A 25,536-nucleotide genomic window follows, 5' to 3' on the forward strand; every position below is an offset into this window, starting at 1 on the left:
CTTCCCTTCCGTCTTCCCTTCCCTTCCGTCTTCCCTTCCCTTCCGTCTTCCCTTCCCTTCCGTCTTCCCTTCCCTTCCGTCTTCCCTTCCCTTCCCTTCCCTTCCCTTCCCTTCCCTTCCCTTCCGTCTTCCCTTCCCTTCCCGTCTTCCCTTCCCTTCCCGTCTTCCCTTTCTTTCTTTCTTTCTTTCTTTCTTTCTTTCTTTCTTTCTTTCTTTCTTTCTTTCTTTCTTTCTTTCTTTCTTTCTCCCCTTTTTCTCTTTTTATTCTATTTAAGTCTAGACTGATAACTAACTGGGCAATTTCAGAGAAAAGACTTAATCTCTGAGTCTCCGTTCCTTGTAGCAGCTTTGGGTCTATTTGTGTGTAGCATTGTAGCAGAGTTAGTATCTGCCTTAAACCTCCCCCATTGCTGCTCCCTGAGAACTCAGGTAGGAATCTGGCCCTTGATGATTCTTGGAGAAAAGCCAGACAAGAAAGTGTACACACTACTACAGTCATGCTGTCCCCTTGAAAGATACCTGGCCAGCCTTGCTCCATGACCACACTGTGGTATGTAGTAGACTGAGAACAGGCCCCTTGCCGTGACCACACTGTGGTATGTAGTGGACTTAGGACAGGCAGGCCCCTAGCTATGACTACACTGTGGTATGTAGTGGACTTAGGACAGGCCCCTTGCTATGACCACACTGTGGTATGTAGTGGACTGAGGCCCCTTCAGACATTGTTGCAGCCAGCTCTGCTCACAACCAGGAGTGGGAAGAGCTGCTCCATGCAGAACTAATGTCATATGTGTTCCCCGCTTTTCTCCTGGCCAAAAAGTTCTCACAGAGGAAAGGCCACAGAGGTCGGAGGGAAGAGGCTGGGTAGGGAGCCTCCCTCGGAGTAACTATAACTGAGCAGCTCTAGTTGGCAGGGGGCGCTGGGGCCAAACTCTTGGAGTGAATAACAAGTGAGTGCAGTTTGCTCTCTGTAGCTGCTGCCTTTAGTTCTTTACACAGAAGTCCTGGCAGGTGAAAGCAAACAGCTCCTTCAGCATGGAAGTAAGAACAGCAGCTCCTCTCCTTGGGCACAAGGAGGAGAAGGCTTTGCCTAAGAGCAGTGCTGAAGTCTCATGGCTATTTTCTTGTTGACTTACCTATTTTACATGAAGACAACCCACTTGTTCTGTGAAAGGAGGCCATAGGAAATGGAGTTACTTGGCTTTGAATGATGGTGTGGCATCAGGATGCCAGGCTGTCTGGAAACTTCTAACATGAGCAAGGCTGTTTTTGCTTTGTTGATTTTATTTTGATTTGGCCTTTTGTTTTACACTTTCTGGTAAATGGTCCTAAAATGCTGATAACTAGCAATTTCTCCTCCTGGCCATGGAAGAGCCAGATTCTCACCTGGTCCTGGGCCCACCCCACCCCTTCTCTCACACCACTCTGCTTATGGTTCGGATGAGTGACTGAAGCTCAGCGGCGGGCTGCGTAGTGCGGCTCCTTCAAAACCAAACCCGACAAAGAACTTGTCCATGCATCAGAGTACAGTTTGTTTGNTTGGTTGGTTTTTGTTTTTTTTTTAAAGTGTATTAAGGAAGGCAAATATGTCCAATGTAGACCCTGACTTTGATAGTAATAAATCAGTAGGATAAGGAAGCGACTTAAATTGGGCTGGAGAGATGTTCAGAGGTAGAAAGCACTGGCTGCTCTTTCAGAGGACCCAGCTTCAATTCTCAGCACCCACATGGCATCTTGCAACTGTCTGTAATTCGAATTCCCAGGGATCTGGCAACCTCACACAGACATACATTCAGGCAAAACACCAGTGAACATGAAAATAAATAAACCTTTTTTAAAAAAGCAACTTAACAAAAAAAAGGAAGACTAAATAATGTTCAGCTTAGACCCTGATTTGGCCAGTCACAAGCCAGTGGGATAAGGAAGGGACCTGAATAATGCTAATGTACCTATTCTATGCATCTTATCTGCTTATAGATAAACACTAGTCAACATTGATTTAATTTAAACAGTTTGGAAGTAGCTGTGCACCTGAGGTGGTCACACCATCCCTCAATGTCCATGTTCCCCTCCCTAGGTGTTGTCCACTTGTTCTTTTTAATCATTTGGAGGAGGGCATAATTGGCTCCTTACTTCCCACCTGACAGTGAAGCAGATTCCAGAGAGACTAAATGTATTTAATATGTGCCTACCACAGAACAACAGTGACTGTGTGAGAAGGGAATTATTTCTAAGCATAACATTTAAGTTAGCTATAAATTATGCTTGCTCATTCTTAACTTGTACTGTTCTTCACAGTATTTGTCAGATAGCATTTAAACAAAATGTTCTTACCAACATGGTACTAGAACGTGAGTAACAGAAGAAACAGATCAGTTCCGAGTGGGTAGCCTGTGTCTTTGTGTAAGTGTTTGTGATAGTGCTATACTCTCTTGTGGAGATCGGTTTCCATGTGGCCAGCTTGACCTGGAAGCTGTGACCCTCCTGCTGGTCTCCTAGTGGGGTTACAGGCAGGCGTCACCACAGCCTGTTCAGGTCATATGCTGCTTCTTGAATCAGTCTAATGCTTTGTTTTAAAATAGTGGTCAATGCTATTCATCAGCAGTGTAGACATGTAATTGTTCCTTTATGAAGTTTTAGGACAGCCTGGTAACTGCAGGTGTGACATCCAGGCTGGAGGTGATCCTTCCCAGTGCTTCTAGGCTCCCAGTGTGAGTGAGTGGATGTAAAACTGTTTCATGTTTTATTTCTTTGATGACTAAGCTTAAAACACACACGCACACACACACACACACACACACACACACACACACACACACACACCAGAAGACTGAACACATTCAATTTACTTGAGCAAAGACCCATTTCCAGGTTGCCCTGTACCCAGAGCCCTGTGACGTGAGTGTGGGAGCTGGGAGTCTGTTCAATTGGCTGTCAATACTGTGTTGTGGTTCAGCTGCAGCAGTAAGTTCTGTTGGGCTTTTTATTCACTAAATTAGGTTATAGTTAGATAGGAGCTTGGAACAGGGTACGCTGGCCACACTGGGTGGCCCCAGAAGTCTAATTCTAGTGTTAGTTTGTCTTCCTCCTTGTGAATTTTGCCAGCGCCGTGTGTACTTTCACAGTGCCTTTGAATACACATGAATTCTTGACTTGGTTTCCCTTCCTCAGCATCTCCCCCCCCCCCCCCCCCCCCCCCCCCCCCCCCCCCCGTGCTTCGACCCTCTGCCTGCATCCATGGCCAGCTTTGTCATTTGGGGGTTTGTTTCTAGTAAGACAAATTCTCTGCCATAATCTTACAACCTGGTCCCCATTTTCTTCTAAGAGATTTCCACATTCAGATTTAAAATACTATCCAGGGTTGTAGTTTTGGCTTTTGGGTGTTTGTTTTGTTTTGTTTTGTCTTTGTTTTTGTTTTAATACCAGTAAGCAACTCTGGTGAGTTGACTCAACAGGTAAAGGAACTTTTTTCAAGCCTGATGACCTGAGTTCAAGTTTCACCACCCACGTGGCAGAAGGAGAAAACTGATTCCCACAGGCTGACCTCAGACCCACCCATCCTCCCCCCATGCACTGGGGAGCACACCCCCTACACCACACACTAAATAAATGTAAAAATATTTCAAATATGTTTAATTGTTTTAATATAGTCTTCCAATTTATTTTCTGAAGTGAATAGTCATTGCCAATATTGTTTCTTTTCATTATTTTTTGAGATTTTATTTTATTATTTCTGGTTTTAGAGCTTTATTGTAGGAAGGTAGGGAGAAAGAAGGTAGAAAGAGGGAGGCGGTCCATGGCTGTGTTGGGGGGGGGTTAGAGATGAGAGTAAGGAAGGTGAGAGCTTAAAGAGCTTTTTGAGATTTAAAAAAAAAAAATGCTTGAATTTGTTTCCTAGGTAGCACATTGTTGGAGTAGCTTGTGTTTTGATAATATGTGTAAGATTTAAGTAAATTGGGCAAAGGCACATTGTTACCAGTAGCTGCCTTACTATGTAGGCTAGCACACCACACCTTCTGGCACCTGACCACTGTAGTTCATACACTGGCTGGCCCTGTCCCATCCTTCCTTTCTGTCCTCCAGCGTGTGTAACCGTGCTCATGTCTCACTGGGTGACCATGAGGTGTACTGGTCAGGTTTCACATTTGACTTGCAGGACTTTCTATCCCTGACTTATGTCACTTAGCATAATGACCCCCTATTCTGTTGAGGTTATGCCAGATATGGGATTTTATTCTCTTTATGGTTGAATAGTATTTCACTCTGTGTATACTACATTTTCCTGTTCAAATTTTCTTCAGCCATTTACCAGTTGCTCAAAACTCCCACACTTCCATAGCTGTTCTAAAAGTGCTGTACTAAACAGGGGGGTATAAATGCATGTGTTATAGTCCGTGAGACCACTATGGAAATTTCTGTCTTTTGTGTCTCTTAAATTGCATTATATAACTGGGTTCATTAGATTTTTCTCTCTTCCTTGTCTGTATGTGTTGATACTGACATGTACATGGGCTCTGAACTGTAGTGGGACCCTTTGGTTTTCAGTGTTTGACACTAGAAATTTTTTTTCACAACTATTTACATTTTAATATTCTGTAGGAATAAATTATTTGGATTTTTTCTTTTTTGGATTAGGAGAGGTAAATGAGCCGTATTCATAGATTGACCCCTGCTCATATAGATGGGGATGGCTTGGGGGATTTTGTTGCTGGTAATATCTTCCACTTTCTTCATAAAGATCTTACGTGTACATGCTGGGGGTTGGGAGGGCTTTCTGTACTTAGTTTTGCCCCCTTCATTAAATTTATTTTTTTATTATTTTGATACTGGGGAATATAATCTGAGCCTCAGATATGACAGGTAAGTGTATTACTGAGCTGTATCCCCAGCCCCTCCCCCCAAATTTTTAAATTAATTGGCATATTTATTTAATTCTGTTTTACTAAAAAATACTTTTTAGTTCTTGTCTGAAGATAAAATGCCAGGTAATTCTATAGATAGATTTTTATCTAATCATCAACCTGAATATTTCCTTATTCTGAAAGTCTGTACATTGGTATGGTTTTGTCCTATTAGTTGGGAATAATCAAGGTTCTATTTTTTGCTCTTTGCATTATTGCTATGGTTTTACTTTTCCTTATTCACTTGGGTTCAATAAAATGGTGACTGAATAGGTTGTGTGTTGGCCAGTGAAGTGGCTCAGCAGGTACACGTGGTTGCAGACCCAGGACACAAGCCTGATGACCTGAACTGAACCTGCAGTATGCATGCACACAGAGGTGAAAGGAGAGGACAGACAGACTTCACAGATGTTCCCTGAGTGCTTCAAATGGTCAATGTGTAGTTCCACACTTCTGCTGTGTGGCTCACAGCACACAGGCTCACAACAAACAAAGAAACAGAAGTTAAGCTTCAGCTTCCGACTTGGGTACAGACAAAAGTGGGTTTTCTTAGGTCAGTTTGCATCTTTTCTGCATATTACTCTCTCTCAACAAATCCTGTGGGGGTTATCCTATGTCCAGTTCTTCCCAGCAGGGCTGCTTTCCTTCTGACACACTGTATTCTAGTTGCCAGAGGTTTTTGTTTTAAAAAAGAACATCCATAAACCATCTTTCTGTATGTGAGCAAGAAATAAGGCTGGCAGGGGTGAGCGGTTTGTGTGAGTGAACAAGACAGAGAATGGAGGGAGTAACCAAGTAGCATGCAGACTGCTCCGGGTTGGTTGACCCCAGACTATCCTTCAGTTACCAGGGAGCTGGAGCCAAGGTTGTGTACCTCAGAAGGGAGTGACAGGAGGACAGCCAGGCAGGAAGCAGGTCACTAGATCCTGGACCCCAGGTGGAGTGGAAGGAAGAAAACTAGACTTTCTTACCCACACCCAAATGTTATGTTTTGTTTTAAGACATTTATAATATAAAGGAATTTCTAGGTAGTAAAAAAAATTGGTGACTTGATTTTCAAATTGTTTTCTAAACTCATTTTTAAAGGTGATGGCTAATCTGGACTAGAGTGTGCTTTACTGCTTTAATTTTAAGGGCATTCTCCTAAAAATATTGTGCTGAGTATAATAATGAAGATAATTAGAACATTATCAGCAAGAAGGACAGTCCTCATGGAGGATAGCAATTTGGGTGGCAGAATGGAAACGTTGGGCAGATATCATTAAATTAAAATATCATTAAATTAAAACGCAATGTTAATATACTTCATGGTAAGATAAAAATGCTTTTTTAAAACATTCTACAGAAAGTATATACAGTAAAAACACTTGAAAAACTCATTTGGGTTTGAAAATTGGAGCATCTTTAACAGTTTACATAGCGAATATTCATGTCCATAGAAGAAACACTAGGGTAATGATTTAGACAAATACCTGGGATCCAAGTTCTTTAAAAGGATGGGCCTGGTTTTCAATATCAGTCTTGTATGGAAACTCGCACACATCTATCTGTATTCAACTGAAAAGTTGTGGTATTAGGAAAAATGAATTTTGGTGAGCACATTTAATGAGAATTTACTTTAAGTAGAGTTTATAAATCCACTTATCTTGGCCAGTGCCCTGAGCAGACCATGAGCGCAAGCTCTGCAGCCAGCCCCACAACACCGAGAGGCAGCTCCACTCCCAGGTGCTCTAACACACCCAGGATCAGAGGATCACAGGATCCCCAGGAGCTTGGTCACACCAGGATCTCAAGGTCCTAAAGGCATCTTGACTTCCAGGAGCTTGGACACACCAAGGATCTCAGGATCCTAGGATCCCAGAATCACAGGATCATAGAGACAGCTTGACTCAGAGGAGTTCTGACACAACCAGGATCGCAATAAGGATAGGCTCTAGTCAGATATAGCCAGGGCAGGTAGCACTAGAGATAGCGAGATGATGGGAGGCAAATAAATGTAAGAACATAAGCAACAGAAACCAAAGTTACTCAGCATCATCAGAACCCAATTCTCCCACCATAGCAAATCATGGACATCCCCAACACACCAGAAAGCAAGATTCAGATCTAAAATCATGTCTCATGATGAGGATAGAGGACATTAGAAAGGACATAAATAACTCCCTTAAAGAAATACAGGAGAACACAGGTAAACAGCTAGAAGCCCTTAGAGAGGAAACACAAAAATCCCTTAAAGAGTTACAACAAAACACAATTAAACAGGCGAAGGAAAGGAACAAAACCATCTAGGATCTGAAAATGGAACTAGAAACAATAAAGAAATCACAAAGGGAAACAAGCCTGGAGTTAGAAAACCTAGGAAAGAGGTCAGGAGTCATAGATGCAAGCATCACCAACAGAATGCAAGAGAAAGAAGAAAGAATCTCAGGTGCAGAAGATGCCATAGAAAACATTGACACAACAGTCAAAGAAAATGCAATATGGAAAAAGCTCCTAACCCAAAACATCCAGGAAATCCAGGACACAATGAGAAATGGAAACCTAAGGATAATAGGTATAGAAGAGAGCGAAAATTCCCAACTTAAAGGACCAGTAAATATCTTCAACAAAATTATAGAAGAAAACTTCCCTAAGCTAAAGAAAGAGATGCCCATGACCATACAAGAAGCCTACAGAACTCCAAATAGATTGGACCAGAAAAGAAATTCCTCCTGTCACATAATAATCCAAACACCAAATGCACCAAACAAAGAATTTTAAAAGCAGTAAGAGAAAAAGGTCAAGTAACATATAAAGGCAGACCTATCAGAATTACACCTGACTTCTCACCAGAGACTATGAAAGCTTGAAGATCCTGGGCAGTTGTCATACAGACCCTGAGAGAACATAAGTGCCAGCCCAGGCTACTGTACCCAACAAAACTCTTAATTACCATAAACAGGGAAAACAAGATATTCCATGACAAAACCAAATGTACACAATATCTTTCCACAAATCCAGCCCTACAAAGGATAATAGATGGAAAATACCAACACAAAGAATGAAACTACATCCTAGAAGAAGCAAGAAAGTAATCTTTCAACAAACCCACACAAATGTAATTCCACCTCTAATAAGAAAATTAGCAGGAAGTAACAACTTTCCTTAATATCTCTTAATATGAAAATTAATATTACCAACATATCCTAATCCATTGAAATTCAAAAATATGAGGAATTAGAAATTTGTTGGCTGTCATCCCGTGGTCTCTCTAGTTTGGTAATGGAAGAAATAGGTCCAATATTGTACAATCCATATACACTCTCTGCTTGTTTGTACGTGACAGTGTCTTGCTGTGTGCCACATAATGGTCTTGAAATCATGCATCTCCTATCTCAGCCTCTCTATTAGAAGGACTGTTTATGTGATGTTTTTATACTGTACTATGGTTTTCAGAACAGCTTACATATTTGAAAATTATTTACACAGCCAAAAGAAATGTAAACAGTTAATTTGGGAGGTGGCTTATAAGAGAACAGCAAAGAGTGAGACTGAAGGCTTTGATATTTATAATTATTGTATCAATTTTGAAGAAGAGGACTTCATAAGTTACTCCTATTCTAAGATGAATGCTTTTTTAAAATCATCACAGCCAATGAACCAGAATCTTACCCTCACCTAACGTCTGTGCCACCCTCCAAGTAGAACCATTGTTCATTGAAACAGTTGTTGAATGACTTCATGGATAGACCATCTTAATACAGACATCATTTCTTAAATGAATGTAACCTGTTCCCTGCTGGCTGAGAATGACGACAATCACTCAAATCAAATAGCTTTGACTGTAGCAGGAAATCTGTATCCAAAAATCGTGCCTACAATTCATTCCTTGGTGCAGCAGAACTGTCAACTCTTAGCTTATCTACTATAGAGGTAAAATCCTTTGGTGATGTGAGGGACATTCAAGTACAGCCTTATTACAATGAACTCCAATGTCCAAAAACTATTCTCATTTTGTGTTTGTACCACAATAAGAGCCAAGATTTTAAGCTCTACTAAAAACAAAACAAACAAAAAGACTTTTATCTATTTATGTTCATTAAAAATCTAATAGTGATATATTTTAAAAATATCATACAGTTAATATTTTTGGAGTCATTTAAAATATATATTGAGGAAAACATATGTACTTTTAGTATTGCTGTAAACGAACATCTACATAAGGCTGTTCAATTGATGTTTTATATCAAACAACTTTTATAATACTCATTTTTATTGTTACAATATTTTAGAAATTTTAAAGAATATGATAAAAAAATGAAAGGTATTGCAGGTTTTGAAGAGGGGCTCTCTGGGAGGAGTTGGGGTACAAAAGGGAAAGATGAATGTGAAGTAAGACTATTTACTCAAAATATGTTACTAAATGTTAACAAATTCAGATAAAAGAATAAAATAAGTTTATAAATCCTACTCTCATAATATTAAATACTACAAATCAACCATGTTTCCTTATAAAGTTGCTAGTTCCTTCATTTTAAGAAATGTTGATTTTTGTATCAGCATTCTTTGTCTAAGTGTTTGAACGCTTCAAAGAAAGGCACAAGTCTGAACCGAAGGGAGCCCTCAGGCTTATACCCAGGCCTTCCTGCATGAAGACACCGCACTGCTGAAGAGCCGTTCATTCCTTGGTGCAGAAGTCTGGGAGACTGCCCAACAAACTGCCCCAGGACAACAGCAGCAGGTGGCTACAGTCTTCCCATGTGCCCTGCACACAGACTTCTCATGTACACTGCACACAGACTTCTCATGTGCATTATCCAGATAACTTACATGTGTCCTGCAAAGATTTTCAATTGGAAAATCAGGCTCAGGATCTGTCCTCCTGTATAAAATACAATGCAGTAATCTTGGGTTACAGTAATATTACTCTTAGTTTACCTGAGCCAGATTTCTGAAAGTATCATATGTGAATTCTGTCAATAGTTTTTGACTTGAAAGTGACAGACTTGATATTACCAGTGCAGGTGAGCCTCGTGGTAGAAGGGACAAAGCGTTCTTGGCACTTCAGTATAAAATAAGTGTCTTTAACCCCTCTGTCCTCACTGTGTTAGAACACAAAACCCTGGGCTGTGTAAAATATAGGAGGTAAAAGGCCCTTAGGTGCTTTCTTTCTTTTAATTCTTAATTTTGTGTGTGGGGTATTTTGCATGCATGTGTGTGGGTGCACAACATGCCTGTAGTGCCTGCAGAAATCAGAAATCAGAAGAGGATATTGTATTCCCTGGAACTAGAGTTACAAACAGTTGTGAACTGCCATGTAGGTTCTAGGGATCCAACAGGTCCTCTAGGAGAGCAGCCAGTGCGCCTAACTCCATCCTCTCACCCTTTTCTAAGGGTGCTACTGACTATTTCACACTGGTAAGTAAATGAGAGATTTAGGCAGCTAACATGATGTTAATTTCATGACGTGTAATTCATTAAAAGATGCAGTTTGCACAGTTTGCGGTATGTCTCCTTCAGCCAAGTGCCGTTGGTTATAAATTGCATAGTAACTTTGTTTAGCATGAGACAAGTCAGTACCAATTACGTTATGACATAGTGCTCTCATGTTTGCTTAGCAGAAGTATTCCGATTGTATAGAAATGAAAATGGTTGAAAATCCTATTTGTCTTAGCTTCTGTTACACATGTATTTATTGCTATAGCTTCATTTTTGACAAGAACATTTAAGATAAGGATGTGTGTCCTGAGCTGCACTGACAGCATCTCTGAGGGCTACAGAGAGTAGCAGGTCTCACATTCATTCCCACTGGGTTCTTGGACCAGTGACAGGTACTGTGCTTTGTCCTTAGTCAGTTGACTTAATGTCACTCGCTGGAGTGTTTTTTAAATACACGTTACAGAGCAACTCAAAGAGATTGTGTGCTGCTGTTTGTCTGCCTAGCCTTTGCTCTGCCTTTGCAAAAGTAGGTAATACAAAAGCAAGCTCAGACCCTGGTTCCTTCCAAAGGGACCTGCTCTTGTGTCTCCTTAAAAAATGACAACAATGGGCTGGAGAGATGGCTCAGCAGTTAAGAGCACTGACTGCTCTTCTGAAGGTCCTGAGTTCAAATCCCAGTAACCACATGGTGGCTCACAGCCATCCATAATGAGAGATCTGATGCCCTCTTCTGGGGTGTCTGAAGACAGCTACAGTGTACTTACATATAATAAATAAATCTATGGGCAAGAGCAAGCAGTGCCAGAGAGAGAAGAAAATGTGTCTGAAGACAGCTACAGTGTACTTACATATAATAAATAAATCTATGGGCAAGAGCAAGCAGTGCCAGAGAGAGAAGAAAATGTGTCTGAAGACAGCTACAGTGTACTTACATATAATAAATAAATCTATGGGCAAGAGCAAGCAGTGCCAGAGAGAGAAGAAAATGTGTCTGAAGACAGCTACAGTGTACTTACAAATAATAAATAAATAAGTCTAAATAAATAAATCTTAAAAAAATTATTTAAAAAAAGATAACAACGACAAAAACAGCCCAGTGTAGATCTGTGAGGAAGACAATCCCAGGGGAAGGAATTGAGACTAGAAATGAAGGGAGCGAGGGACTGGAGTCAAATGAGTAACTAGAGGTGCAGAACGTAAACTTGAGAAATGCACATAGCAAGATCCTTTGGAAGTAAAGGACTTTCCCAAACACTCCAGGGTGCTCTCCCTGACCCTGCTCTCCCGAGCATCCCACAGGCTCTACTGTGCAGAAAAAAGGTAGCATATTGGAAGGATAACATGGAATTTTTACCTGGCCACCAAGGCTCTGAAATGAAGTGATTTCATTCAGGGAAAGATTGGGAAGCATCAGGTGTGGTTGGGTGGGAGACCAGAATAGGCGAGAGGGGACCTGGGGATGCAGGGAAGAAGCTAGTCTATATTATAGCATCTAGATCATCTAGTGTGGTTGCCCCCCCAGCCCCAGAACTCCTCACTGAGTTAGTCCCTTATTGCCCTGATTTTCCATGTCTTCATTAGTATAATGGTCAGTAGAAGAAATGAACATCAACCACCAACAAAGAGAGTCCTTTAACAAGGTACTGTCACAAAAGTCATTTGACACTTGCAAATTGTTTAAGTCTGTCCCCCATCTAAACTTAAGAGGGATGTGGCAGTGTTAGCTTGGGGTGCACAGCCTCTCAGGCCCCCCACTGAGCACATGCTTGGTTGCTTTGGAACTGCTTACCAGACCTTCTCCAGTCATGACAGAGCTCCACAAGGTGACCCGAGGGCTTTGTATCATTGTTCTCCTTCTCCAGTCATGACAGAGCTCCACAAGGTGAACTGAGGGCTTTGTATCATTGTTCTGCACCCCTCTCCTTGTGGCCCCCTCCCACCCTACCCCTGCCATGGAACTACCCCTGTAGTTCTTCCAGTTTGACTTTGCCCATCATAGTGCCCACAGGCATCTGTGGATAGGAGTTCTTCGTCAGTGAAAGAGTCAAGAAGGATGGATGGGGAGTGGGAGAAGACGAAGTCCTTTTCCTAACAGGCAGGGCTTGCAAGCAATGTACACTATTGCTTTTAGGTCTCAGGTTGCTTATCTGAAGGAAGCTATCTCCTTTAGGGTCTTCAATTATCTGACACAGTGATGCATACAAATCATTGCTGTTTGTCCTAGTAACAAAAACCTTCATTGTGATAGTCTGTGGACAGCTGCAAATTGCTCTGTCCTCAAGATTTTTTTTAATCATAAAGAATGAGACTTTTCTTGTTGTATTTAATATTACAATATCAACATCTTTTTATCCTGGTGGGTGTGAAACCCTGAAGTGAAGATTCTAGATTTCTGACAGTTTAACACTGTCAGAAACAAGTCTGCAGGAATTTCCAGTTTTCCACCTTTGTAGTAGACAGTGTTATATACAGTTTATAACTTGTCACTAAGGACCAGCATAATGCTGGTAAACCACTGAAAGTTAGGGATCAAACAATCTTTAGTATTTGTCACATTGGTAGACATATCCCCTGCCATGGTAGATGTCAGGCTACCAAGGACTCTGACTTAGAGGCTTCCCGAGTGTCACTGAGAGTGGTCCTGAGCACATACTGCTTAGAAAAATGATCATCTCATGTCAGCCAATGTGAGAGAAGCCTGGAACCAACGAATGTAAACTTAATATGTAGACAGCTTTGGACTTTCTTAAGACATCACTAAGGTCTTTGAATCTTTCTCCTGAAAGCAGGCCAAACAAAACAGGGAGATACAACTTTATTTGTACAGTTTGTGTTTTAATCAAAGGTAGAGTGGGCCTCCTATATAACTGCATTTTATGAACCTGAAAAAATACATCAGGATATTTTGGCTTAAACTTCTTACTGTTTCCTTTTAAGTCGTGCTTCTGTATGCTGTGTGGGGTGGGTCTTCATGGGTTTCTGAAGAAGGCATCGGATCTTCTAGAAACACAGCTGCATGTGAACCACCTGACAGATAAGCTCAGCGGAGAAAGGCATGCTCTTAACCCCGGAATCATCTCTCTAGCCCCCCTTTCTACTTCATTTATTTATTCTTTTTTTTTTTTTTCTTTTGAGAAAGAGTCTCACTATCTAGCCCAGGCTGGCTTGGAACTTGCTATATAGATCAGACTGGCCTCAAACTCACAGAGGTTCACCAGCCTCTGCCTCCAAAGTACTGGTGTTAAAAAGGCGTGTGCCACCAATCAGCTTTACCTGTTGTTAAATTTCTATTTTGCATGAGTCATTATTCAAAATTAGAGCATGTTAGAAGAATAGAAGATAGAGTTATGTCATAGCACCTGGTATCAGTTGTGGTTGATGTTCTCTTACCTGCTTAGCTAGCTCTGCTGTAGCAGTCAGAGAACCTGTGTTAAGGGTTCTCTGTGTAACCTGTGTAACTCTCTCTGTGGTGCTTATGAAAAGGATTAGAATTAACACTAAGTGTGCCTCCTCTCCTCTGTGTAATATCTTTAAAAGGTAGCCGGAGAGAGCAGTAAGCAGTGCATTGTTAGGGTACAGCATTTAGGGATACGGTGAGTAACAGGAGAGTGAGATGTTAACACAGGCACAGCTTCTGAGCCTGCCTCTCTCCTTGTCTCTGGGCGTATCCACTCACTCATTCACTTTTGACTGACCCACTCTTGTACTGTGCATGGTTAAGTTTCATGCAGGTTGTATAAGTTGCCCATAAGAGAGAATGCCATAACTAATAAACACGAAGAGAAGGAAGTTGGCTCAAATGGTTCCGAGCCTTAGTGAGGCACACCATGGTGGTTGTGTGGAGCAGAGGAGGCTGCTTTCTCAGTGACAGCTAAGAAGCTGAGGGCCGCAGTCCCCACAGACCTAAGACTTAGGTCCTAAGAGTCTATACCGCCACCCAGTGCCAAGGTGGGAACAGAGCCTTCACCCGTGAGCCTTTGGAGGACTTTTACATTCACTTTGTAGCATAGTTGTGGCATCTTGGCAGGTCCACCATGAGTTTTGTTTTGTTTTGTTTTGCTTTGTTTTTTTCCTGTTGGTTTTGCTTCATGTGAGTTTTCTCTCTGGAACTTTGCTTTATCTTAAAGAAGAATGTTGAATTTCTCTGTTAGTGTGTGCCTAGTATATTGAATTTCTCTGTTACTGTATTATCTGTTGTGTTAAATTCCTCCATTGGTGACTGTTGATATGTGTCTGTTAAATTTCTCTATTAGTGACTATTGTGTTGACTTTTTCTGTCCATGTCTACTATGTTGAATTTACCTATTACAATATGCTGTGTTGAGTTTCTCTATTGATATGTGTTTGTTGTGACAAATTCTATAAAGTGTCATCTTTCAGGTGGTATCTACATCACTTCACCTGGAGAAGTCTCTCTGGGTTGGGAAGTGGGAACCTAGCATGGGAGTTAATTTCCTCTAGGGCACTTTGTGATATCATATGTCAGAACTGTTGATCCTTTGAAAGCAATCTGGATTTTCAAAATTATCAATATGCTTTTCTCACCAAAAATTTTATCTTTGACTTTTGCCGTTTTCCACTGATGAACACAGGGGCTGAAATTCTTTATCTTTCTTGTGTTTCATCCAGTGCTTTTAAATCTGTAAGTTTATGTGTTTGGTTCCCAGAGTTTCTCTGTCTTGTCTCACAAAGGATGCCCATTGTTCATCCCTGTACTGTCAGAGATCCCCAGAGAATTTTGGGTGGTTTCTTCCTTTTTTCATAACCGCCTTAGCATCCTGACATCCTTTGTCTTCTCACATGTCCTTCAGTGTCCTTCAGTATGGTCTCTTTCCCAGTTCTTAAATGAGTTGAGTAGGTCGAAGCCTGCTGGGTTCTGTTTGCCTTTTCCATCTACAGTGTCAATGTTAGCCCTTGTAGTATCCTCTAGACCCTCAGTACTCCCCAGCAACATAAACCGAGTCTTGACGTGGTCTGGTGCACTGGCTCACGTCACTGCATTTAGGGCAGTGGCTCTCATGCCCAGTTCTCTTCTTAGGTAGCCGGCTATCTTTGAACTGGTGCTGGATATTTTATTTGAAAACTACAGAAGTATTTTGAAGGCTTAGTTGCAATCTTCCTTCAGAGATTTTAATTTTCTTCCAGGCTTCTAGGCAAATAGCAATCTAATATGATCTTAATAGTTTCAGGTTTATGACTTTGGGAGCCATGAAAAGTGAACTGCAGGGAATGCAGAGCTTGGTTTCCATCTAGTGCATCCTCAGTCCCAGACAGGGCCCCGAAGCTCCTACCTAGGAGAACACTGGGGACTTTACTGTGTGCACCACGTGGAAAATACCCTAGTCTGCTGCTGCTTTCTGCTTTGTTTAGACAGCAGGGACCCCATAGCCTAAGCTCCCCTTCTGAATATGCCTGCCTGTCCTGGGGGCAAGGACACTGGTGTTTTAATCTGAGGATCTCTAATCCCTCATGGATCTTGATTTGGTAACTTCTTTATCTTTCTAGTGTTTCATTAGCTACAGGCTGATAGATAGTGTGTGTTCTAGGAGCAGGTCTGGATTAGTTAATTTTCTGTTACCAGTAAGACCACATAAAAATTGTGTATGCATTAGTGTATCAACCTTTCATCTGCTTTCAATTTATTTATTTTTTTTTACTTTGTGTATATTTACATATATTTATATGCCTAGAGACTTTAGTTTTAATGTATTTAAATCACCTTTCTTTTTTTTTAAATTTTTTATTAGGTATTTTTTTTTAAATAGAAACTTATTATATTCCAGCATAAGATAAGCTAAGAGTTTACCTGTGGTTTTCTAGCTGTCTCTCTGGTTTTATTTTTATATTGAACCTTTGAGCTTATTTTATACACTCTTTGCTTATAACCTATATTTATTTTATCATCTTGTATATGAGATCAGAATCTCATATTGGAAATGGTACCATCCTTTTCCTAAGGTTTTGAACTCGGCTTTATAACATATTAAACCTTTATAAGTTTCCGTCTCACCAGTGATCTGATCTTGGGCGGGGCAGGGGTGGGAGTGGGGAGGGTGGTCCTGTTTTAGTCACTATGTCACAGCACTGACTTTGTCCTTACCGTTCCTTGCAGAACTTTGCCGTCTAATAGAGTTTATTTTCCTGAATAAACACTATGGTTTGTCATATTTTAAAACTGAGGATTTTTTTCCTTAAAATTTTGTAAAATACAGAAAATTTAAAAGAACTGAGCTGGCACCTTCCCAGTATTAACTCTTGCCAGAGGTGTGATGTGCCAACCCCCTCCTGGCTCTTTTGAGACTGCTTTGTCTGAGCTTGCGCATACTGCAGCCCTCACGCCTACCCCACTTCCCATGTTCTGGGTCCATCATTCCTCAAGTCTGTTGTATTGTCTGCATGTTTCTACTACTTGGTATAAAATTTACTTTTATCAGAGTTTAGGTTTCTGTTGTAAATAAATTTTCCCGTATATTTTCTACCAGCCATGGTATAAATAGAAAGATTGCTGTTTGTAAATATGGTAAGGAGGTAGCACTCAAGACTTTTGGTCATTTCATTGCATCTTTTTAAATGACTGTCCCCACAAAATACTGTGCATCCTTACCATCCACGTCTGGCTTGTTGCACAAGCTGGTTGCTCTCAGGAAATGGTTAAGAACAGCAGTGGTTCTGGTAGAGGTCCTCTTGTCCTGGTCTTGCACTGAGAGGTCTCTGTGTCCTGGTGACTGACATTGTAGCCAGGCATGGCATTGTGTGTGGTGTGGCATTGTGGTGTACATTGGCATGAATTCATCACAGTTTCCCAGTTTTCAAGTTCTGTTTTGATTTTCCTTGTTTCCCTGGTGACTTCTTTTTCCTCTTTAGCTAGTTAGAATTGTATTGCTTAATTTCCATACAGCTGGGGATTTTCCATCTATCTCCCATTATTTATTTCTAGTTGAATTTTGTTGCAGCTAGAAGACATGGTGTGCTCATTTAACTTTTTATGAGTCTAGTTTGACCTTAGCAGATACAGTCTGCTTTTATTGCTCCAGACAATTCACTTTTATTTTCATTTACTAAGGTTATTATTATTAATTATATTAATGTGTGTGATGCAGGGCATTGAATCCAGTGCCCTGAATTGTGAGCATTCACTTTGACATTGAGCTATACTCCTGACCATGCTCACTGCCCTGCCATTCTATGAATGAGAGTGTGGGCTCCATCAAGGTGTCAGGGGCTGTTTCTTTCTAGAGGTAGTGGGAATAATGGGTCCCTGCTCGCTTAGCGTATTGGCAGCATTGGGTATTGTGGCTAGACTCTCAAGGGCAGTGCAACCATTGGATCAGTGTTTCTTTTCTCCAGTCATTCTCTCATCTGTATTTCTTCTTTATTTTGGTACAGCAGGTTGAACCCAGCAGTTTGCATATGCTAAGCACCTGCTGTCTGAGTCAGCTTTGCTTGCTGTAACAACATACCTGAGACTGTCGTTAAAGGAAGGGAAGGGTTTTTCCAGGCCCAGTTTCTTGGTGACCCAGCTCCATGACTTTGAACAGGAGGCAAAACAGAGAATCTTGGATAGACTGTTCACCTCCTGACAACCTGCCACAGAGGAACAGAAAGGCCGGGGACTTCTCTTTGTGAAGACCTGTTCCACAGTATTGCAGTCTGATTATGAACCCATTAGTTGGTCAATTCCCTGAAGAAGTCTGAGTCCTCACGATCAGTCCAGCTAACTCTCCAAAGTTCCACCTCTGAGCACAATTGCCTTGGGGTCAGGACTCTGGGCCCCTGAGTCTGAGGACACTCTGCATCTATGTCTACCCTGGGCTCTTGCTCTCTGGCATACCCTGAAGCCTGTAGCTTTGTAGCCAGTAGGGGCAGGTCGCATCTTTTAGCCTAGTCTCTTACCTGACTGCTGGTTAGCCAGAGACTCTGCTGTGAAGTTTGAAAGGATCTCACTGTAATTCAGGGTAATTTCCTCATTCCAAAGTCCGTGACATCATCAGGCCAGCATAGCCTCTCCAGCACTGAAAGAAACCTGCGCACTTGTTTCAGGTATCAGAGAGGTCACATTTTGCTGGCCATTGTTTTGCTTCCCACATGGCTATGTGCAAAACACAGCTTCATGAGAGCATCTTTAAGGTGGTGGACTTCAAAGCAGAGCAGCAATGCCAGCCATCTTAGGATTCCTTCCCTGTTACACTTCCAGAGCTCATATATAAGCTTAGATTCAGGTTAACAGGCTCAGCATTTCAGTACAGGTCTCCTGACAAGGAAGTTTGTATTCATTTTTTCGGATTAAGTCTTTGTTTTGCCTTCGTATGTATGGTGTGCTGTAGATGCACGTATATATTCATGTGTGTGCATTGCGTGTATGTACTGGGGGCAGGCACTGACACTGGTTTCTTCCTGGGTTATTCTTGTTTTCTGAGACAGGTTTTTTTTCACACTCCAAGCCTGGAGCTCATGATTCTGCAAGGCTAGCCAACTAGCCCAGGAGTCCTCCTGTCTTGACTTCCCCTGGTGCTAAGATCACAGACATGAACTGTCACACTTTCCCCTCCCCTCCCCTCCCCTCCCCTGTGTTCCTCTTGCCTCCTCTCCTCCTCTCTTCTTTTTTCTTGAGTGTGGCTTCTGGGGATCCAGACTGCATGTTTGCATGCTCAGCACCTTCCTAACAGGGCCACATCTCTGTTATCTGCTTTAGCTTTGCTGGTGAGTGCTGAATTGCTTCTCAATACAACATTTTAGGCTGATAGTTTAGTCTTCTTTAAGTGGTGTAAGAATGAAGTAGATAAGAGGTTGGAAAGATGGGTGAGATTTAAGCAGCCGCCACCACGTTACCATTACTTGATCATATATTCCTGGTTAATATTTCTTGATCATCTTCCTGGAGGGAAGGAAGAGCTTGGCAGTGAAGTGTTGTGGCTTCCTGTGCCTACTGTGCAAATCCCCACCTTTCCTGCTTTATATTCAGGACTGAGGATCAGCTGCTGGCAGAATACCTTTCCCACTGTGCCTTCCGCTCGCTCTGCTGGTCTGTGTGCAGCCTGGTTTGCATGCTGTTCCCCATGTGTGTTTTAAACGCGTTTTCTGCACACCACGTTCATGAAACCTCCCTGACTTGAAAGTGCTTCCTTCTGCTCCCTGCCCAGGACTAAGTCAGAGATGTGTCACCTACGTGAAGCAAGCTGTCCCTGCCATGTCTTCATCCCCAATGGTCAGTTGTCTTGGTCCTCCCTAGCTTCCTGATTATACATCCTCTTTGTTATGCGTTTGATTGCCTAGTTTTCTGTATTGTGGCTTCAGTCTTCTCCTCTGTACTGAGGATAGCTTCCTGTCTGCACACACACTCAGCCTCTCACCCTGAGAAATCTCCCTTCTTCTCTGTTAGTAATATCTGGGCTTTGCCCTTCGTGTCCAGCTTCCCAGGGAGAGATCCAGCTTAGCTGGGCCCTGAGCTCAGCCCTCCTCCCCACACTAGCCCCATGGCTGAGGTGGATTTGGCCCCTGGGTCCCACTGACCATGCTTTCAGACCTGAGCCCATCCTCCCCATTCCCATGCCACAAGCCTGGTCGCTCTCCTTAATGCCATTGTGTGTGTTTAACACCCTGGGTCACAGGAGTGCCCAGGTTCTTCACTGTCATGGGTGTCGTTGTATCTTTCCAGGTCCTACCTTGTTGATTCCCACTCCTAGCTTAGCCTTAAGTCTAGCAATTACCCAGGCCTCTGACATCAGGCCTCTTTTCCTCTCCATAGCATGTTTTCTTTGGCTGGTCACTTGTTTACCTTTACAAAAACAGCCCTCACTGTGCATTCCCAGATATCTGCCTCTTAGCCTAGACCTCTCTCTAGGGACAGAAAAGAATGTGCTTGTATACTTCATGTATCACAATTTTCAGCTTGCTGTGCCATTGTAGTAATTATTTTAAACGGTTCTGTAGTGTTTTGTTAACTGCACTGCCATCATTAGCCTGGCCATCTTCCTGCTGAGAATGACTGGTCCTCACTGTTCAGCTGTGGTCCCACACATGCATGGGGAAGTGAGCTTCTGTGGTTGCCAAGTAAAGGGCCCCCCTCCCCTCTCAAACTAGCTCAGTGCTCCCATATAAAGTCAGGAAACCTTTGTAGAACTTCTGGAAAACCACTCTTAAGCCTTGTGCTCTGCCTCTGTTAAGAGTACTGCTATCACTACTAGAACCGCAGACAGCTTTTCAGTCTGACACAGCCCTGGAAGAAGCTTCAAGTCCCCCTCTGCATAGCACCATCATCTGGTCCCCTCCCGAGCACCTCCCATAGAGATCCAGCAGAATCAAGAAGGAATGGGTGGTGCAACTTCAAAAAGGCCTGGCATGTGTCCTTGAGTGACTGGACTGCGCTTCCATATTCTCAGCCAGAGAAAGACAGGGAGAACATGAAAGATAGAAATCAATATGGCAGAAACCAAGTGTGACCATGAACACCAAAGTTAATGTCATAAATATTATTAACAAGAGTTCGAACTTAAGAGAATGAAATGAGGTAAAATGGGGGTGGAGTGGCAGTGGGAGGAGATTTATGTGATACACACATCATAGAGGGAAACAGTTCCATAAGTTGTCCTCTGAACTCTGCATGCTTCATGACATATAGACTGTCACACACACAGATGGATATATATGCATGCATGCATACATACATACATATATACATACATAAAATAAATACAATAAATTAAGAAAAGAGTGGTTGGAAAGATGGCTCTGTGGATACAGTGCTTGCTCTGTGAGCATGAGAACCTGATTTCAGTCCCCAGCATCCTCAGAAAAGCCAGGCATGGTGGTACATGCCTGCAGTACCAGTTCTGAAGGGCAGCGAAAGGAGGGGCCTGGAGATTTGTCAGCTAGCTGATATAGTGCAAATGACAAGATCTAGGTTCAGTGAAAAACGTTGCCTTAAAAATTATACTGAAAAGCAATAGAGGAAGACACAATCTCCTCGAACTCTGGTCTTCAGATTGTACCTATGGACATACCCACACACATAGACACATAACACACAGGGGTACTATACATATCCATATACATAGATGTACAACACAAGTACACACACAGAGGCATACAACACAGGTGCACCTCCACACATACATAGGCAGATGTACTCAACACATCAGCATATTATGCAAATGTGCACACAATCATAGGCACACGACACAGGTGCACACACACACACACTATACCGTGTACTAAAATTAAAGCTACACACCAAGAATTGACAGTAGACATTTACAAATGTAACCGACATGTATGAAATGCAATGGCAAGTGACAGAAAGTCAGGTCCTATTGAAATTGGAACATGTTGCTCAAAACATTTTTCTAATCCTTAACTATAGTTTTTTTTTTTTTCAGAAATATCATAAGTAAAAGAGGAATATTTAGAAATTCTCTTTATTTTCTCATTCTCTTGAGGCAATCTCAGTGTGTGGTCCAAGATGGCCTCAAGCACGTAGTTCCTTGTGGTCCAAGATGGCCTCAAGCACGTAGTTCCTCCTGGGGGCTAAGATTAGAGACTCCTGCACTTTACAGCCAGCTTTCCTTTTCTGGAAAAGCCAAAAGTTGTATTACTTTAATTTAAAACAACATAAGTTTGAGTATTTCAGCTACGGGTTGATTCTTTGTAATGATGGGCACCATTTAATTAAAACAACAATATGAAAGAGTCTATCATGCTGCTTAAATCAGTAATCCCAGCACTCAGGAGGCAGAGGCAGTAGGATCCCAAGTTCAGGACCGCCTGGGCTACACAGCAAGACCTGCTTTAAAAATATATATAAACAATGTAAAAACAGCTTCTTCTGCAAGTTCTGTGAAATAGTAAGATTGGTCCACAGGCCACGCCCCCAGACGGCTTCCCATTCTTGCCTTAGAGTTGCCTTTGTCACCTAATGGTTTGCTCTTTGTGACAGCTCACCACCTGGCTTTTGGAAAGTGGGTGGGGAATCTGCCAGCTTAGGGTGACCACTGATTGATTCTCAGTTTGATACCCTTGTCTGATAGCTCAAAGAGAACATGAGCAAGTCATGACACAGGAACAAGTTATGTGTGTCTTGAGGAGAAACCAGTGAGGAAGATGTCACCTCATAAAAGAGTGACTAGAAGATACAAAAGGCTTGCTCAGCACTGCTCTGTAGGAAAGAGCTGGCACTTCTGAGATGCTTCACTGCAGTGCTTGAGCCACTCCCCTGCCTTCCCATCCTGCCCTTGGAGAGGAAAGGTATCCAGTGGAGTGAGTCAGTATCTTCTTTTTACTGAGGGTATCTATAAGAGCTCGGACGTGCATGTCACTACAGGAATAAAACATTTTATGTAAATTTTCATCATCCTCAGAGCAAAGTAGTTATTACAGTGTAATGTTTTGTTCCAGTATGAATTTCAAATATGTACATTGTAACAGCCATGGGAAAGCAATGAATTAAAATATTTGGCTTTTCTAAAATAAGGAATATATGGAGGAACGACTTTTGTTTATATGTTCAAGGATCCAACAAATCAAAAACAGACAGAATAATGGCAAGTAGTCATTGCTTAAATGCATAATGGTTTAGAGAAGTTGTGACTAGTTCTTGACATTTAAACTGATTTACTTCTAAAGAAGCTAAAAATGAGGTCAGTGTTTTCTTCACCGTAGTGGTTTCTTCTCGCCTGTCTAGCTTTCTAGGTCTACTTGACTTCCTAGTCACCATTAATGCAAAGAAGCATTTGTAGTGGATATTTTTGTTCTATTACATTGGTGTTTTTTATTAAACCAAGAGCTATGACAATCTTAGGACTTCTTCATGTTTTGGGCGAGAAACCAGAAATGAGTATTTCTTTATTTTTGTAACTTTCTGTTCATTGGTGTAATCTCTGTGGTCACAACACTTCCTGATCCCACTGTCCAGTATATCATGACCAGGAGAAGTATATTCACTCCTATATTTATTACTACATGGGAGCGTTTTTCCTCATACAAATAGCAGCATCCTTTGTCCAGAGGCTTGGGAGCCATCAGTAAAGGGTTATGAGTGCAGTAGTCAGTTACCCTATAGGAAGGTGGAGTTTTCTTCTTTGCTTGGGCAGCCTCTCTCAGAGTGTGGTGTCAGTAGAGTCTGTGGTTGGATGAGCAATGATGGGAGGATTGCCCACTTGTGAAAGATGTAATTCCATGACCTGGGTTCCTCCAGACAGGAACAGAGTGTTCTAGAAAAGCTTGGCGTGATATCTATATTAGTGTTTCTATGGACTTGATTGCGAGTCTTCTTAAAATGTCCATAGTGTCAAGAAACAGCTTTGTTAAAGGAGGCTTCTCACCCTTTTGATACTAATCTTAGTTTTTAAACAATCATGGCACATGTACAATTTTACCAACTGATTTTCTTTTTTGTCTTAACAGAAGTCTTAGAGGCTGGCGTTAAAGGAACTTCTGAGTCTCTTAAAGGTGTGAAACGAAAAAAGATTGTTGCTGAGAATCACCTGAAAAAAATACCAAAATCCCCCCTGAGGAGTCCTCTTCAGACAAAACACAAGCAAAACCCAGAAGAGCCACCGTTCAGTGTCCTCCCAAGCGTAGCAGAGTCTCATAAGAAACACAACTGTGTCCCTGCTAAACAGGGGAGGCAATTTACCAAGCAAAATGGAGAAACACCAGGGATGACTGCTGAATCCTCAGAATCTGGAGACTCGGTCTCCCCAAAGAAAGCCTCATCTCCTCACCACCGGTCAGAACTGCGGAGATGGAGNTCGGAGGGTTCAGACCCAGCCAGGCTCAGTGGCCTTGATGGGCAGCAGGACTCCAGCTCCTCGTCCACTAAAGCCAGGACTGACAATAGTGAATGTAGCTCTCCTTGCTGTAGCGCCACGCCCCCCTCCTATACAAGTACCGCGTTCGATGTCTTACTGAAAGCAATGGAGCCAGAACTNAGCACCTTGTCACAAAAGGGCTCATCTTGTGCAATTAAGACAGAAAAACTGAGACCAAATAAAACTGTAAGATCCCCTTCTAAATTAAAGAACAGCTCCCTGGATGCNCCAAATGCTANGTCCCCAGAACTGGTTGTNGAATCGCCGTGTCCTCCGTGTACCTCGTACCCAGTACATGTGGCCTCCACTCAGAAGAGTGAACAAGTGGCAGCTCAGTGTGTTTCTCACCTGTACAGCTCACAGGATCACCTTGTTCCCAAACTTAGCCAACAGAATCAGCAGCTTCCGGGGCACCTGGGCTTCACAGGCTCACTGACAAACCTGCACACCCTTGAGAGCACTAAACTTGAGCCGATCTATAATACAGCAATGACATCCACTGTAGGTCTCACTTCTCCCTCCACTAGAACTCAGGTCACTCCTCCACACCAGCAAATGGATTCTGTGTCACCTTTGTCAGTAAGCCCTGCCAGTTCCACACAGTCGCCCCCNGGGCCAATTTACAGCTCAACCCATGTTGCTTCTGTTGTCAGTCAAAGTGTAGANCAAATGTGCAGTCTCCTTCTTCGAGATCAGAAGCCAAAAAAACAAGGCAAATATATCTGTGAGTACTGCAATAGAGCATGTGCAAAGCCCAGCGTGCTTTTAAAGCACATCCGCTCCCACACTGGAGAGCGGCCCTACCCCTGTGTGACTTGTGGGTTTTCATTTAAGACTAAAAGTAATCTGTATAAGCACAAGAAATCCCATGCACACACCATCAAACTGGGCCTTGTCTTACAACCAGAGGCTGGGGGGTTGTTCTTATCCCAAGAGTGCCCCAAAGCACTTAGTGTCCATTCGGNCATTGAAGACAGTGGGGAGAGCGATGAAGAGGGGCTTGCAGATNGGAGACAGAACAACCCATGTGTCAAGGACCTGCAACCTGTGCAAACAATGAAGACGGTATCGAATCCTGAAGCTTTACCCAAATTGATACCAAGCAATTCAGATCATGTGGTCCNTGGCTTCTCTTCACAGGACAGACCTTCAGAGTCACAAGCCCNGACAGAGTTACCAAAGGTTGTGGTCCATCCAGTAAGCATGCCCCCCTTGAAAACTGACTGTCTTCAGGTGGCCAATCCCAATCCTGAACTTCCTAGTCCACAGAGCCCGAGGGACCTTCATGTTGCAAGCATACTGTCACATTCAGCCAGTGTGTCATCCCTAGAGATGGATGAGTCGTGCCATCAGAAAGGGGATGTGAGTCAGTCAGAAGGGAAGCCAGATTCTCACAGTGGAACAGCACATGC

At 42.4% G+C, this 25,536-nt stretch overlaps 1 protein-coding gene across 1 annotated transcript in view; it reads left to right on the top strand.

Annotated features, from left to right (window-relative positions):
- Nucleotides 1-25,536, top strand: part of Hivep1 (human immunodeficiency virus type I enhancer binding protein 1) — a 130,217-nt gene that overhangs the window by 74,501 nt on the left and 30,180 nt on the right. The window contains exon 4 of the mRNA XM_029468595.1: nucleotides 23,718-25,532. Coding sequence (XP_029324455.1) covers nucleotides 23,718-25,532 — 1,815 coding nt within the window. The remainder of the gene's footprint in view (nucleotides 1-23,717; nucleotides 25,533-25,536) is intronic.

This window comes from Mus caroli, chromosome 13 (assembly GCF_900094665.2).
Source record: "Mus caroli chromosome 13, CAROLI_EIJ_v1.1, whole genome shotgun sequence".
Classification (NCBI taxonomy): Eukaryota; Metazoa; Chordata; class Mammalia; order Rodentia; family Muridae; genus Mus; species Mus caroli.